General features: G+C 40.5%; 1 protein-coding gene across 5 annotated transcripts in view; it reads right to left on the bottom strand.

The window, feature by feature from the left end:
- pip5k1ca (phosphatidylinositol-4-phosphate 5-kinase, type I, gamma a) overlaps positions 1–17,936 on the bottom strand; it is a 44,717-nt gene that overhangs the window by 22,749 nt on the left and 4,032 nt on the right. For all 5 annotated transcript variants that reach the window (XM_047343207.1, XM_047343208.1, XM_047343209.1 and 2 more), the window contains exons 2-6: positions 5,856–5,887; positions 4,621–4,707; positions 4,236–4,366; positions 3,956–4,073; positions 1,835–1,987 (exon numbers count right to left, since the gene is read on the bottom strand). In XM_047343207.1, the coding sequence (XP_047199163.1) occupies positions 1,835–1,987; positions 3,956–4,073; positions 4,236–4,366; positions 4,621–4,707; positions 5,856–5,887 (521 nt within the window). The remainder of the gene's footprint in view (positions 1–1,834; positions 1,988–3,955; positions 4,074–4,235; positions 4,367–4,620; positions 4,708–5,855; positions 5,888–17,936) is intronic.

Here is a 17,936-nt window from a genome sequence, read left to right as displayed (position 1 = left end):
GTAGAATAGAAGGGCAAATACACAGAAGGAAAAAAGTCGGTTACATCACAGTGATCTGTATGCTGCCCAGAGCGAGACTCCTCAGCCAGCCCTCTACCATCCGCTGGTCAGCTGTGGAAGAAATGTGGAGCTCCACCAATGTATGCCTGCATGCTGTCGGTTTTCCCACATACTTTATTTCGTTCATCACATCACTAGCTTGTGAGTCTATATATGTTATGTGTTGTGTCTTATTTCCTTAGTCCACCTTCTCTGACCTGAGGCTACAGCCACCCTGCATGAGCATGAATATCTCCACTTTCATTATGCCTCGTTCTCAGACCAATTACACCAGCGAAAACCAACCAAAACGACGGAAAAGGTCACAGCAAATGTGCCGAGCCTTTAATGTCCCTAAATGATTAAATGATTTCCCACAGTGGTCTTTGGCCATGCCTGACGGAACATGAATAAACACGAGGCCCAGGGCTGTGAACCTGAGAGGCTGGATAAGTAGCATGGACATACATGGAGCTGTTGCTGGTTGACTTCATTCACAATAAGCCTGCAGACTTTAGAGAGGAGGAGAGGAGGGGATGTTACTGTTGGGGCAAGTCATGCTCTGTTAGGCTGAAGTACAGTACATCCGGTTACCGAAATACACCAGCCAGTCTCTTATGAATCCGCGCGGCCCGAGGTTTCAGTCAGAAAACAGAGTTGTTATGTCTGCTGCTTCATATGAAAAGAATTTCATGCTCAGAGGAGAGATTTCCAGGCTCTTACATAAAATGCCGACGAAAAAAAAATATTCCTCAAAATAACGACATGAGGGCAAGTTTCCATTTGAATGAAAGTCTGAGTGTTGCATGTGTTTAGTGGCCTTTTCAGACCAAGATACAGCAACACTGTCTATTTTTACATTGACAGCAACATTACGCTGATTGACCCGTTATTGATAAGACATTATTTCTAATATCATATTTACATGAGCTGCCAATTGAATATTGCATTCATATTCCTGTTTAAATGATACAGAGCATCATTACATCCACCCTGTCATAGGCTAACATTCCTGAAACTTGTTTGAGAATATCACCATACAACACGTTTCACAGCTTAAGCCATCTTGTTTACACCAGAATCCAGGCCATGCATCATTAAGCAGTTTGTAACTGATGAATGTCAATGTCACAAAATGCTGTGAAAACTTCAATAGGACGTTATAATGCAATTAAGACGTAAACATGTCAACATAATACGACTAAGGTCGTAATACTCCACATGTCGTTGTTCAATTACTGCTTATTCTGAGTATGACCTTATTAGGTTAAATTAATCATAAAACTGTCTACCTGCCAGCGTCTTATTCAGGCTATCGTCTTCCTCTGTTTTTTATCTGAATATTAGTATCCATGTAAACGTAGTAACAGACAAGCTTCTCCCCATTTTCTTTGCATGAATCTGTGTTCACTTTATGTTCACGTGCCTTGACAACTACATGGTATCAAGTCTTATTGTTTTGCATGAGATTATATTTGTACGCATGAGCAACAGTTATTCACCATGTATTATCCTGCATGTGTGAATCCTACCATGAAGAGAAAAGATTGGAAAACTACTGAACCTGAAAGTAAGAGTAAAAAAAACAAACAATACAGCTAAAAATCAATGGCTGCAATTTTGTTTTCATCTACCTTTGACATAAGACGGACATGGATTTTTTTTGCATTTAAAAAAAAGTAAGATATGGACATGATTCACTTTAGATGAGCACGTTTTTAACACTCCCACTCATACCCAGTAACTGTACGCACATGCGCACACACACGCACACGCACACGCAGTCTTTGCTCACCATGTAGTATCCAGGCAGCAGTTTCTGTAAGAACTCAGCCTCCTTGTGCATAACAGTCTTGATGATGAACTCGTCGTCCTTTGTGAGATAGAAGACTGAACCACTGGCTCCAGGATTGGACAGCTCAATTAGGGGCTCGTTACACAGGGAGTACTGCAGGGACACACGGACACAGAAACTGTGATTTAGTGAAATAAAATGACAAAAGTATAGTTGTTTTAAGCATATTTTAGTAAGAAAACATAGTATAGTGTTTGTGGAAATTCATTGTGATAGACAGGAAAAATAACTTGGGGGCATATTCATGATGAATATGGCTCTCCTGTTCAAAATATGAATCAAACATTTTTTCCAAATAATCCAAATAATAATATAACATCTTAAAAACTGGGGGGAGGATATCTTCAAACTTGCACCGTGACTCATCTCCAGATAAAAAAATCCTACAATCCTGTTTAAACACTGGATCATTTAAAAACAAATCAAGAGGCACACATAAGTATGTTGGCCCACGTACACACACGTATTGGGCTTGAATTGATTATCTTTGGGTTTTTGACTTTTGGATCAAATTTAAAGAAAGCAAATGAATTCATCACAATTTGTCACATCAGTTGGGAACATCAATGTAAACCTGGTGACGACATTTTACATCAGTTAAACCTGCATTCAACACATGCATATTGAACTGCGTTAGACAAAGATGCCTAACGCAGTGGGGGATTGAAATATAACATAAACACTATTCACAGTCTGGTGAGGCTGAATACTTCTTGGCTATCATATACTGAGAGATGTGCATCCCTATTTCCCAGTATGCTCAAAGAACCAACATTTTATATACAATAGTAAATCCATTATATCAATGAAGAAATTCATGTTAATCAATTGTTTTCTATCTTGCTATATTAAAAATTTACATTTTTATTATCATGGTCTTTTAAAAAAAAGATCTCTTCTTTTGAAGTAAACCCATTAATTGTCTGGACTGGAGTTTCATTTCAAGTACCCGCATGCAAACACATGACACAAGTTATATTTTCCAGTTTATAAATACTGTTGCTCGTTTGTGTTCATATCAAACGTGATAAAGTTGTATTACAGTCACACTTTTGTCAGGCACAAAGTCACCTAACAGTCCTGAGGTGGCTGAAGTGGAAGGCAGACAGGCTAAGAGAGACACTAACCTGCTCAGTTACTGACACAAACAGACAGATAAAGATGCACCTGACCTTATCGTTACTGTTATTCACTGACATCACAGAGAACAAGTTCACCTGGGGCCTGTTTCGACAATTCACTCTGGTGTTTTCTTTTTTTGCTTCCACGTGGTAAGTACACGTTGAACATGCATAAACACAGACTAAGCAGTGTGTGTTTATTCTGTTAGACTGCTCAGAGCAGTGAATCATGCAGCCTCCAGGTCCTCGACGCTGACGTGCAGAGACAAGCTGCAAACCTTCATCCTTCTCCTCAGTCGTGCTCTCTCCTCCACTCCGCCTGTGCTGTCTCATGGTTTTTCTTATTCATTCTCTTCCACACTCAACACTTGTTTACTTTATCTGTTGTCATTTGTTGGGTTTCCCTTCCTCCCATTTCTCCTTAAATCCCAATTTGTTGCTCTCTGATACGAGAAAGATTGTTATTGTTATAATTTGTTACTGACAGACTCAAGTCACATGACCATTGAATTGTGACCATTTGTGTCATGTGCTGTTATCTGACATGGTAGATTATTATTAACACATTGGATTGATTTTGATTGACTGAAAATGATGCTGAGAATGAAATCAAATTTGAATTATCCCTGACTTTTTAACTGATTTAAATGTGGAAACTAGATCATCAGGATTTCTTCTGACTTGACTTGTGGCTGACAAACAGCAGGGACTCAACTGGACTTGGCTTGATTCTCACCACAGTAACATGAGACTCCCTTGTGACCTTAAGATGAATACATAAGACTCATTGGACTCGCATGTGTGTACGACTTTCTTCAACCTCTGATATGAGCTGATACAATCATATATGTGACGATTCTAGTTCGACTATAGATTTTCTGGTGAGTCTATGTAGTGTGTGGTAAGAGCTGGTACAGCTATGACAAAACAAAAGACTTACCAGGTAGTCATCTGGCCTGATGCCAAACAGTTCTCTGAAGTAGCGGAAGGCCACGGGAGCGTATGTTTTGAAGCGGAAGTCTGGGAAATGGTGGGCTGGAGTGAGGTTGCTGCCTTCACTAGAGGGCAGAGCATCAGAGCACAGTGATGAGTTTCATACTCCTCTCCAGCAAACATCCAACAGGTTGGTTAAGATCATATAGTGTTCACTCTACAGTATATGCACTGGAAATATACTGCTGAAGTATTTATTTATATGTGTGCGTGTTGGCAGTTGAGACCTGGGGAAAAAGATGCTCTCCACCACGTAGAAGTCCTGCATCAACACATCTCTCTCGGGCTTGGAGCTCAGGTTGCCAACGGTGTAACCGATGCCCAGCTGGATGGCACCTTTCAAGGCCGAGGATGTGGTCTGCACGGGTGGGGAAAGGGAGACAGATGCAGATGTGGTGAGAGGGATATGTGATGGAGCACATTTTGGAGAGGAAATTAAATTCCATATAAAGCTAATATACAATGTTATTGTCAGTTAGCATTGAATAAGATGACTCTCTGAATTCAGCCATAAAAAACACACAATTCTCAGATGTTTCTCTCTCAGCTTCTTCATATGGAAAATTTTACAAGAACTTAGCTTGTTTAAAAGCTGAAAAACTGCTACTTTACCTTCTTGTAAGTAGTTTCTCCTGATGCATCCACCCCTCTGTGACCAATCTTCTTTCCCTGACCAGGCAGGCCAGAGGACGAGGGCATCTGATGACACAGAGAGAGTTCATTAAAAACGTTTGGGAAATATCAGAAGACTGAGCACTGACACAGTATTAATGCAGGAGAGTGATTTCAAACTTTGGCGTTTTTTAACTGAGATCATATTTTCATTTTTAAGCAAAATATGTGAAACTTTACCTCCTGAATCAATCCATGATAACTTCTGATTAACTGAGATGATTTAGTTTCAATGGTGGAAACTGCTCTGGATGTTTATGATCTGAAAGTTGGTGTTTTAAGTAGAATTAAATGTCCATGGCAGACTTAAAATAAAACAAATGTCCAGCACTTGTTTGTTTTATAACCTCTGCCAAGGAAGTTATGATTTCCTCTTGTTTGTTTGTCTCTCTGGAAGTTAGCAGGATTATACAAAACTACCAAACAGATTGCCATGAAACTTGGTGGAAGGATGCGGTATGGGTTGTGAAAAGTTTATTTTATTCTGATCAGAAATGTTTCTTCTGAAATTTGTTTCACTTGTCTGCAGCATTTCCCACATATTTCATTCAATCTATGGCAGTAGCAGAGATGCACACACAAAAGGCCTCTCTCACACGCAACAGATTCAGAGTGACAGGTACCCACAGTAATGTGAGGGAGAGAACTGCATTGCATGCCGTGTGGGTACACACTCAACTGCAGCTGAAACTATGGGGTCTGACTGTCTGCATGGATGGTTACAACTTTATGGACGAAAGTGTGAGCGAGCATGCAGCAAATATCGTTGCACACAGCTATACGATGCAACAACATAGCCAAACACTTGCGTTCTACCAGAATCTAGATAATTAATTGATAACACTGGTTTGACATGGCAAGAGAGGGCATTAGCCATGGCAGAGGCATGCACTTTCAGAGCAAGTGCTCAGATTGCTCATGGATGGGATTCACTAATTTAGGAGGATTAAGATCATTTGAGAGGGATATTGAAATTACACGGGTGGTACTGTTGTCTGTTCCGACCCTTATGGAAGTCATCATGCACTAAGTGAGGAAAATTAGGCACTGCACATATCCTCAGATGAAAATGTATACTAGTGATTCTCATTAGCATCCAAACCAAAGAACTAGTTGATATTGATGTAGAGACAAGAACTAAAAAGAGAATATTACAGGGACGGATGGCAGCTTACCTCTGTGATGAAGGCTTTCTTAGCAGCAGCATCTGAGACAGAGAAAGACACAGAGAGATAGAGATGACAGTGTTAGTCGCTCTGAGACAGAGAGGCTCCAATACTCAGCATCATTAGTTTTCCCTGTGACAGAAATGAATCCCAAACCGTGGACGCAGCAGTCCAACATTATGTAATAACAGTGTGAAACACAAGTAGCAGCCTGTCAGCAAGAGGAACTGCAGGAAACAATCGCATCAGCGACAAGAGCACAAGGTCCTATTTGAACATGCTCACGTGTATTGAGTGCTGTGTGGCTGAAGGAATGTCAGTCTGTCGTGCCATCGTTCAGGCAAGGAATAAAAGATATCATTGTTTATTTGTTGGATTGCCATGAAACACTGTGCAGACATTTATGGTCCCCTGAGGAAAAATTTAATGACTTTTGTGACTCCCTGACTTTTCCTCTAGCAACACTGACAGGTTGATGAGTGTGACTTTTAATGAAATATCTCAACATCATCTACTGGATGGATTACCAAGGAATTCAGCAGACTCATTCATGTCCCCCTCAGGAAGATTTTTAATAACACTAGTAAATCCTCATATTTCATCTAGTGCCACCATCAGGTCTCTTTCACTTTTAAACTTTTAGTTTAGGACCAAAATGAATGATAGTTCAGATCAACATCTGCTCGAGAATGTGTTTATTGTTAAAGAGCACATATTAAAAGTTGGTGAGCATGATTAAAATTACACCCTGCTAAATATCAATGTGTTAGCACTGTGATTGTTAGCATGTTGACGCTGGTCTTCAGCTCGAAGCACTGCTGTGCCTCCGTACAGTCTCGTACAGAGCTGCAAGCAGGGCTGCAAACTCTCCGGTCTTGTTTTGACATGATTTATTAATTACTTCTATGAGGGAGGTTATGTTTTCACCCCTGACCGTTTGTTTGTGGGTTCATTTGTGTGTTTGTAAGGAAGATTACACAAGAACTACTGGACAGATAACAAAACTTGGTGCAAGAGTGAGGTGTAGGCCAGGGAAGAGCCCACTAAAGTGAATTCAGACATATTTTGGGGGTTGGTATCGAAGATCATGTGCAATTTCTTGTGGACCTAAATACAAATCTGGATCTAGTGGAGGGATGTTATGGGGGTGGAGGATTTTCAGCTACTGTATGGTAACGAAAATAGCTCTAGACACCTGCATGTAACTACCTCCAGCTGATAAACAAAATGCCTTAGCTATAGGACTTGCTTTAATTTAAGGCTGTTGTTGAGGTATGCACTCTACTGAGAGAAATTCTAGTTGAGTAAAAAATACTTGTAGACCTGATTAAAACATAAATAATATCAGCTTATGGTCAAAGGTACAATCCAAACAAGGTCACTTTTTAGGTGAAATGAAAAGGGTTGGACTTTATTAGATAAAATAAATAAACATGCATAAATCTTGACTGGAAGAGGTCGAAGCTTGGTTAGTAACATTTGCATTTAAACTGAGCTCTGTTCTTTCCGTCTGCAATGATTTTGTAGAAGTTGAAGTCAGCGTACAGTACATGCTAGCACTGTGGCTTTAATGGTTATAGTAAAAATAGTATCTCGGCTGACATGTGCTACACCATGAGATTACATTAAATTATGATGGTCTAAAAAAATCGTACAACTGCAAAAGCCGTACAACTGCTATGTTGTCTAATAACAGGATGTGGGGAGTAGAGAAAGGCAATCAGAGGACTGTTTTCACCAGGAAGACCTGAAATAGATGCATAATTATAGATGTATTACACTCAGCATAATAATGCAGAGAAGAATAAGGAGGGCAGGGCAGAGAGAACACAGAATGAGGAAGGAGACAGAATGAGTAGACTTCAGACAGCACAAGATTCAGGCTGATTAATACACTCTCTGCCATCACTGTAACCAATATCACACACAGCCGCACAGATGGTGGAATTTATAACGAAACTGCTGATATGTTGACAACAGCAACAACACAGTCCGACTGTTGTGAGTAAATAAAAGAGTCTCAGTGATGAGATGTGAAATTACAAATTTATTTGTATTTATATGATCACGTTTCATTTTTCTTTCACCTGATTTAACAGGTTTATTATCATTTAGCATTTAGTAGTTTTTTGTAAAACAGATTTACTTTGTAGCTCACTGCAGTCCATACTGCTCTGAAATACTTGTCAAACCCTCTTTTCTAAATTTATCAGAAACCATAATTTAGAGCATGCATTAATAATCATTTTCTAAATTGAATCACAATGTGCCCAGAGATTTACACACACCCAGTGAGACAGCATGCACAATGGCAGGAAATATGACATGAGATTTTTCTGCTGTGACATGTCAAAATGTGCACTAATTGTATGTGCAATGATTACTTCTTGTAAGTGGCTCAGTAACGGCAATATGCTGAGTAAAAGTTGTGGGAATCAAGTTATTACATCCTGCTCAAAAGGTTATTTTCATTGCTGGATACATGAGCCATCTTGAGTCATCACGACTGTGGTGAATCAAGATCATTAGCAGACTCAGGTCGTCTCATTTTAAAACTACAGATGACTAACAGAGGATGAGAAAGAAAAATGACAATTAAAAATGTGCAAACTGATCTGAGTACTGATTGGAGATAATCTCTCTCAAGATATGGAACCATAGATGTCAAGTGAACAATGTGTGTATTCTACTTTATTCTATTTCTCTCTAAATCAAACCGAATCAGGAGGTTAAAGCTGGTATTCTGCCCTAGAGAAAAACTCAGGCTAAATAATGATGACAGAAGATAAAGTATCACTTTCTGGTTGTAATCTTTGGGAGCACCAATCTATAACCAGTACAACATGATTCAGTGCTTCCCCTCACCAGCTGAGAGCAGCTAACCTGTACAGCACAGTAAAACCCAGTGTCACAGAGGAGAGGCATAGCATCTTCACAGCTTGACTCACTCTGTGTTTGCAGCTGAAATGATAGCCAGCCTCTCTACTCTCTCTCTGTGCCTGCATCTCGTGCATGCCCATGTGACCACAGAATAGCCTGTTTGCCACCCCTCCTCCTCCTGTGTTTCTCTATCTCTCTCCCTCTGTTACACACGCACGCACGCACGCACGCACGCACGCACGCACGCACGCACGCGCGCGCGCGCGCGCGCACGCACATTGGGATGAGCGAACAAAAACGTGCCAATGTTCCCTACAAGCTGCAGCATACAGGGAATACAATTTGAGGGGGGGGAAAAGACTGAGGGGTGAAGGAATGTTTCAATGTAGATAATTACAGAGGATGCTCTGCTGCTTTTTAACATGCTGTGCTATTTATTTGTGTCTGTGAGGACGCATGGGAATGGTGGGTTCTTTAATCTCTCCTCTGTCATTTCCAAATTCCTATTTCATATGTGTCGTGTATTCGAAGGGTGTGTGACATCCTTCCTTACTGCAGCCTCTTCCTTTCCAAAGGTCTGCAGCTGTTAAGACTGCTCTTACAGTGCTGCATTTAATTTCACTGATGTCCCTATGGTAATGAGTTGAGATCAATTATTATAATTTATTAGGTGATAGAATCAACTTTTGGACACTGAAGTTAAAACTCTCCAAAATGATTTTGCCTTTGATTTAAAACTACATTAACCCAAAAAACGATATAATGGTGTAATGTATCTCAATGATACATTAACAACCCAATGATACAGCAACAAAATGAATTTTAAATAAATAATGTATACTGTGGGCTGCATTCATGTGTGTTACTGACAACAATGTCTGACTTAGATGGGATCAATACTGGGACTCCCGGAGGATGAACTAAGTAAGAGGCCATCTCTGAGATGATTGTTTGTTATCCTGGCAGAGGCTAAGTGATGGTGCTTCAGCTATCGATTAGGTGTTAATTTTTTATAAGACAATAAAGCAGCATTTGATTATTGTGTCAAAGTGTGACTGACCTTAAAACACCAAGCGTACTAAATACAAGGTGGAGTGTAACATTGATTTGTGATTTGCTCATTGTCATTTGCCTGTGAGATTTTAATACAATCTATGTCAACAGTGTGAGGAGGAAATTATAGTCATTTGTTAAGGATTGCTGCAGAAGTTCAGCCTTGGGGAGCTCCTTTTTTTAAGAATATGTTGATTTATGGTTAGCCTCAGCCTAGTTCATTCTACTCAGGAGGGTTATGCAACAGTGATGGTTGCTGTTTGAACTCAGGGAGGGAAAACTGATCCTAAATCAGTGCATTCCACCCCTGAACTGTATTCCCCATGACCACACCAGCAGGGATAGGCAAGGATACATCCAAATTTATTTAAAAATAAAATATTGTAAGTGTATCAACATAATACAGCAGCCAAGCATCAAAATAAACAAATTTATATTATTTATTTGATTTATTATTTGATATATTTTATCAAAATAAAATAAAAGACAAAATACAGCAGCCAAGCCATGTATCAAAATAAACTATATATTTATATAAATTTATACCATAAATGTAATTTAATTGTATGCAAGACCAGTGGGTAGCTGCAAGGGATCAGTTATTTTTCAATAATGATGCTATATAATTGTAAATGCTTAAGAAGTGCAGCACACCAGCTCAACTGTCTTACCTCTTCTAGTCTTTGTCTGCCTCTCTCTCACTCATGTCCCTCCTCATAGGCTACTGCCTATCGACGCCTCCAATCTCGTTCAGACTAGCAAAAGAGAATGACCTTGAGGCGTGCATTTTCAATTATCGTGCCCACGCAGTCTTGTTCTATAGAGTTTAATAGAGTTATTTGAGAACAATTCTCATGAAACACAAAACAGCCCCCACTAAGTTACACAAATAGATAAGATGTGAACTACTGGAACAAATGGAGCCACGTTCACTTTAGCGCACACATAACACAAGCTCTCGGCCAATGGGCGCGAGACGTGATCAGCGAGAACTTGTTGATTGCTGAAACTAACGCGGCTCTGGGCTACGAGTATAACAGCAGACATTTAGGCTGAAAACGACACCACAGGAGCAGTATGGAGGCAGGTGAATCTGTTGTTTTTTTACGTTTGAAGAAGTGGTCGCCATTTACTTAAATTTTTGGGATTTCGCTGCAACACTGTTTACCCCTGAAACTCCAAAATTGCTTTGTGGACTCAGACACTTCTTCACCCACCCCTCCATCGGCATAATGGTAGTAAATAATGAGTGAATTTTCATTTTTGGGTGAAGTATCCCTTTAAGTATTTTTATACAAAATATGAATCCATTTTCATCAAACCTATTAAATACACAACAAAATACTATTTTGTATTTCAAATATTTTTATATTTTATCCGTCAGGTTCATTATAAAATTTCAACTTGTTTTCTCTTACTCACTTTCATAGGAAGAGATGGTAAGAAGATAAATACCTATTACCTTAGAAAGACTGAAAGCAGAGAGAGACAGCCGGGCTCTGTGAAGTAACCAGTAAGTAATCTCCTCCCAGTACCTCTAAAGGTCTTTACACACCAGGGGCGTAACAAATAAATCCATCCATCAATTATATACACCACTTGTTTTCTTGAGGGTCGCTGGGGAGCTGGAGCCAATCCCAGCTGTATCGCAGCGCCAATACACGTTCACTACGGCCAATTTAGACTCTCCAATTAACCTAAACCCAATTTTGCATGTCTCTGGACTGTGGGAGGACCAAGGGATCGAGAGACCATGGCAGAATCGTTGAATTGCAGTGAGGCTACAGGGTTAAACACTACTGTGCCCCATCTGGGGAGGCACAGGACCATACTGGGATCCTATCGACCCAGATTAGAGCCTGGCAGTCTGTCTGTGTTAACTTGCTTTATAACCCTAACTACTGTAGTGTACAGTGCTTGGTTAATAACTTTACTTGCAGTTCACTAAAATTGACATTCAGATGAAAAAACGAACTTTGCTTTGACGTCACATGACATTCACCTTGTGAGTAAAGAAACCTGCAGGTTTACATAAAATAACGCTCCCAGTGTATTAAGTCCTTTAAACACCACCTGTCTTTTTTCACTTTTTTTTGTACAGACCAATACCAGAATGATATTTATTTTCTCGAAGTCATTTCTGTTGTTTTTATGACCACCTCTAATGTGACTTGTGTGACAGATACACCTGTGCAGATGGTCGGACAGTGATCACAAACATGGATAAGTGTTTACATGTCACAGTATCCTGGTTTCTGTCAGAGAAATCCAGCCCAACCCAACCAGCAAACCAGCCTCTGTGTGTTTCTGTAACTAGGACATGATGTTACTATGCACAAACACACAAAAAAAAAGATACTCCTGCTGCTACTGTGCGTGTGAACTCAGGTGTATCTGTGTGTGCATCTCAGTATATCAATAACTCCTCCCACCTGACCATTAATGCAGTTACTTGAATGGCGACAGTTATGATTAAGGAGTCATCAACTTCCTAATGCTGAACTATTCAAAGAGGCTTAAACGTTGCTCGCAATTACGGCACTCTGGCAGAATAATATCCTTACGGCTTATCCTTACTGCATGTAAACGCACAGACAGGGAGCCACAGGCAGAGTAATCAGTAATGCCAGCTACTTACTACAAAGAGAGGTACGGTTAAACCCACCTCTAAATACGTTGACATGAATTAACTAACCCGCATGGTGGTATCAGCAGACATTCACAAGCTGCTCCCTTCTTCAGCTTTCCTCTGATTTACTGAACAAAGCGGTGCACTTGGGAAAGCCACTCCGACCTCTGCTGTCAGTGAGGTTGGGTACCAAACCCAACACTTTTTAGGGCACTGACTGAGTTACTACTGTACTAAAAAGTACCATTTCACTTTAAATCAAACAATATAAAATGTCAGTACGTGAGCAGAGCATTAAGAGAACGAGAGAGACAAACTTTGTGTGCAGAGGGCTGGAGAGGACAGAGGACAGCTTTTCTCTGTGCCAAGTCATCCTTTATGATCAAAAGCATCAAGGCAACCAAGCAGGCATAATAAAAAGCTTCCTGCCCTCAGCTGGATCAGAAAAAGCTCCCTTTGAGACATTTAGCTTAGAACTAGACGATGAGTACTGAACAGATTCTGCATACAAACTGCTGCTGGCAAACATTCATTTCTTAATAAATTGATTAATTGTTTGTCGTATAAAAGAAAACAGAAATCTGCTCATGACAATCCAGCAATGTAAAATGTCTTTGTTTTCTCTCACTGACAATCAAAAACACAAGTTGATTTGAAGTTAGTGGAATTCCAGGCATGAATTTATACAGTCAGCCTTAGTGGAATCTGTATGCTCATTTTCAAAGAGATTACCAGAGACTAAATCTTTATCAAAAACTGAGCAGATCTCCTTGTTATCAGTTATCTGGTTTGATATGCGCAGGTGGGAAGTCATATTTTTATTTGTGACTTGTTTTTCTCAACTTCAAACATCTGTCATTTTACAGAGCCCATATAAACCAACTTTAAGACCTAATTTATTTATTTTAAAGAACATTTGACTTTGCGCTGCCACTGAATCATTACTCATGTAATAAAGAATCAATAGAAAATCTGCAATGTGCTGAGGTTTTGTAAATGTCTCACAGAGAGGCAGCAGCCCAAATGCAAAGCCAGCCAAATCACGGTCACTATTACTTTACTATCCCTAATCCCAATCCCACCAGGCTTCCAGACTAACTGTCTGGATTATCAGGATAACATGGCGGCAATGCAAGGACAGGTGGAAGTCAAGAGACTGTCTGTTTGTCTGCCTGTAACATACAGTCTCTGCTTTGCTTGTTCATCATCGCCAATAATGCAACTGTTTTAATCAAAAAATCTGTTTTATTGTGTTTCAGAGACACTCACTGATGATTGCAGGAATTAATTCAGTTGCCTCGAAATTTCTCTGCTGGTGAAAAGCTTGACAAAAGAAACTGCAAATGTTAATAAAATGGAACCACTGCAAGTATTCCGCCTCTACCGCCTGCCTTCACCATCCTACTCAGTTTATTAAACACAGAAATTGACAATGAGAAGTGGCTGAACTGACTGGCTCTGCAGTTACAGACGGAGTTACTGACAGCAGCTAATAAAGCCTGTCTCAATCTCACCACATCTACTGTGGAACGGACTGACGGAACAGGTGGGGAGGAAAGTGTCATGTTTCCTAAGAAAGGCCTGAAATGGAAATTCAAAGTAAGGTCTCCCTTTCAGTCTCCCTGTCAGGGATGTAGACATCTACCTGTGTGTTTGTGGGAATGTGTTGCCCCTCAACACTGTGACTCGACATGTACACTCAGCCAGTACAAAAACCCATTAACAGAGGAGTAATTAATATTTCTGCATTCACGCCTTCAGTTTACATCTTCTCCTGGATATCAGCTTGTGGGAATGTTACATTAATACAATTCGATTGATATGTCAAGCATACGTGCGGTCTATACTCCCTCTGGGAGCTTTTTCTTCTCCCGGACAAAAGTGTTGAGTAGAAGCTCCCTGTTCTCTGGGCAAAGCTAAAAACATGCACACAAATATACACAAGTGCTGAGACTCTTATGCAATTTCAGTAAGTTTTTCATTACTGAGCTCCCAGATCACGACTGAGCTTAGTGATCCTTGCTGATCCTCAAAATGCAGAGAAAGCTGTCATCCAAGACAAAAAGGTCCTTTTATGGACTGAGGGAGAGGAGAGGAGAGGAGAGGAGAGGTTGGTGATTAGCCTGACTCCTCTGTAATGTTGTGTTATTGCTGAGAGCAGCATCTTCTGCATCTTCTGTGACTCAGAAGGTAATCTGCTCTAACTACAACTACTAACCTGGTGTGCTTTCATCTGGTTGTGCATTTTATTTTCTATGTACTTCTCTTTAGCATTGCATGGGATGTTAGTACGGAACCTGGCTATGTTGTGTGTCCCAAGCATCAAATTGTAATTATGATAGCTCCAGCACCAATCGTCTGGCATGCCCACCATCAAGCATACATGCATGTTCAGAGTATTGGTACTTTAGAGATGAAACAACCATAAAATCAAACATGTGCCACCCAGGAGAAATGGCTGTAACAATACTGCCCCTGAAAATCACTACCTCAATTCATCCCAGTATGTTCCTTAAAAACACTGACAATGCTGCATCACACAGACCAGCTCTGCACGCTGTCATCTAAGCAAATACACAGTGCAGATGATCTGGTACCACTGTTGTTTAGTAGCCTCAGGTATACAATCAACAAGGTGTATGCTATCATTTACCATTCTAGAGCATGCTCTGTGAGTGCAGGCTGCACTGCCTGTGGTTTCAAAGAGAAATCTACTGTAGGACCAGATGAATACCCACTGAAAAAACTGTCAGACAGCAGCCTTGGCCTTTTGTAAACTACAATGCAGCAAATAACACAGCCCACAGCTGCTGATCCACCTCCACACCGAATAGAAAATGACTCCACTTTACTGGGCTGCCACAGAACATAGAACCATGGAGGAAAAAGAAAGGTGTCTGCGGAGGGAGCCTGGACCGGAGTGAACAGAGTCTTTTTTTCTACAGTGCAGAGAAAGTAATAATCACACACTGGTGGGATTTTGGAGAATAACATGTGACAATCTGAGAGCAACACAACCTTGTAACTGTGATATAACAACCTTGAAGACCTCCAGGGACAGAATTGATCAAAAGGAAACAAAACATTCTCTTCAAAAAACGTCTTTTAACATGGCTGTGAAAACCTGCACCTGCTTACCTGAAGAAGAGATTTTTCTGTGTAAGATGTTTGAATCAGTAAATCCAGCAAATAGTTACACACACTGACTGGACCTACTCTTATTGCTCGCACAACTCTAACTACACTCTTTCCATGTAGGGATATGCCAGCAGAGGAGAAATCCAGCAATTAGTTACGGTCAGTGACACTTCCACCTCATTGTCTGCCCAAGAAATGAAATCCCTGCTATTTTAACCACTGTTTCTCGTTTGTAATATTTTCTGTATCAAAGCAACCAACTGCAGAGTAGGCAATCTACTTCCTGTTCACATGGACATGCACATGCCCAGTGTACCTGAATGGTGATGTGATATGTATTATCAGGTGTAGTATGAACAGAGAATATTTGATCACTTCTGGACGAAGATAGTTTTGTTAATCATATTAGTATGAATGTAGTCTCATTCACTCAGGGGGGCCTCACTTTTGTGGTCCAGCCAAAAAAGACAGTAACCACAATCAAACAATTGAAAGAATAAAAAAATTGCTGTTGGTTAATCATTTTAATAACTCCTCTAAAAGCTGATCTACACTGTTCAGGTCATTAGTCTAGTACAGGACTAATACATAGAGAGAAACACAGTCTCATCTACAGGCAGTGTAGAGTTCCCACTTCACATAAAAGCATGTTTTTGGTTCTTTAGATGGAAGCAGGACAAGAGGAAACAAACATGTGCACACAGAAAACATGCAAATACCCAGCTGAGCAGAGAACAAGCACAATCACAGTCCCCCTGAGGTACCAGCACCAGCTCTGCCGTCATTCAGCTTCACTGAGACCAGGCCACCACCTAACCTTGTTTCTAATTTCCTCTGTACCAGAATAGGTGGAATTAATAAAGCCCCAGGTAGGCACCACTCTAACACTTTCTTCATTGAAAATAATCTCCACTAATTCTGAGTGGGTGGCTCAGAGCTTTGTGCTCGTGTCTGACTGCACACATGCTGCAGGTGCTGATATAAAATAATTATAGCCTCCACAGTGGGCACAGTAACAGTCTCTTAATTAAAAACAGCAGGTCTTTGCCTTATTCTGCCTCTGAAGTCTGGGTATTATGACACTCGCGCCATGCAAGTGTGACACTGAGCCTGTATCATTCAGTGGGAGATATATATATATATATAGTCCTTTACGATTTTAACAAATTCCCCACAACAGAAGAAACTACAGCCTTAATCTCTTTATGTGTCTGTCCTCCCTGTCACTGTCTCCATCTCTTCTTTTTTCTTTCTCCCTCGCTGATCTTCCCAGTGGGTATTACTGAGAAAATGAAACAAAACCCTGTCAAGCACAAGGGCAGACGGCAGCCAGCGCTATGCTCCTGCCGAGTGTTGGTTAAAATAGCAAGTGTGGCCCACTTCCCCCCGCTTGCAGATGAAATGAGCAGCACGAAAAGACGTAACTGAATTGCGTCATCATCTATGTCATATAATTTGACTTCAAAAAAGGGTCAAACTCCAAAACAAGCCAGGATACAAACTGATCCTGGCACAGATAAGACTCAGATAAAAGAGAGAGAGAGAGAAATAATACAGAGGAAACAGATGGATGGTGAATTCCATAGGAGGCAACTGCCCAACTGCTTCCGTCAATCAATTCTGACGGGCCATGCCTTAAACCCAGAGCAGAGAAAACCAGAGGGGGAAGAATGATGTATAGTGACAAATGAGTGGCTGAGCCGAAGGAGTCACTCAGAGGAGGAGGTAGATCTCAATCAGGGAGTAAGAGGAGAGGAAAGACGAGCAGAGGAAAAAACCCAAAGACTACAGCAGAGGTTGAAGGTGAGAGAACATGTAAGATTAATGCTGTCACACTTAGAGCAGGAGACAATAGGGACAACTAACGACTGCCTGAGGATGACGAGCTTTGAATAGGACTAAATACTCACAGCTTTTTAACAGCCAGCTGTGACACCCACATAACATTGTGTTCACACATTCACAGCAGCTGAGTTGAACACTGCAGGCTGGTATTACGCAGGGTCTGACGTTCACCAAACTCTCGTTCGAGCACCTTCACACGTTACGTCAACATCCAGCGTGTCCAGGAGCCAATAAGAACTAAGCTCGACCTTTGCAGCATTAGCATTAGATGTTATTTCTATTGACCAGTGATATGTCACACTGACTGTGATGTGAAAACCCAAATCTGACTTTATTTTAAATAAGACGCTATTTTGATTATGATGTTTACATGAGTTATTAATAGAATACTACATTCATAGTCCTCACATTAAAAAAACGTCCTCTATATCAGATGAACGTCATTCCCATGACCTTTTACAAAATATGGCTATTGCAAGTGTTTGCGGCCATCCAAAAAATTCCAAAATTTGAATATTGCCTATTCCGAGTATGACATTATTCAG

The sequence above is a fragment of the Hippoglossus stenolepis genome, chromosome 14 (assembly GCF_022539355.2).
Source record: "Hippoglossus stenolepis isolate QCI-W04-F060 chromosome 14, HSTE1.2, whole genome shotgun sequence".
Taxonomy (NCBI): Eukaryota; Metazoa; Chordata; class Actinopteri; order Pleuronectiformes; family Pleuronectidae; genus Hippoglossus; species Hippoglossus stenolepis.
This window is presented reverse-complemented; position numbering and strand designations above follow the sequence as displayed.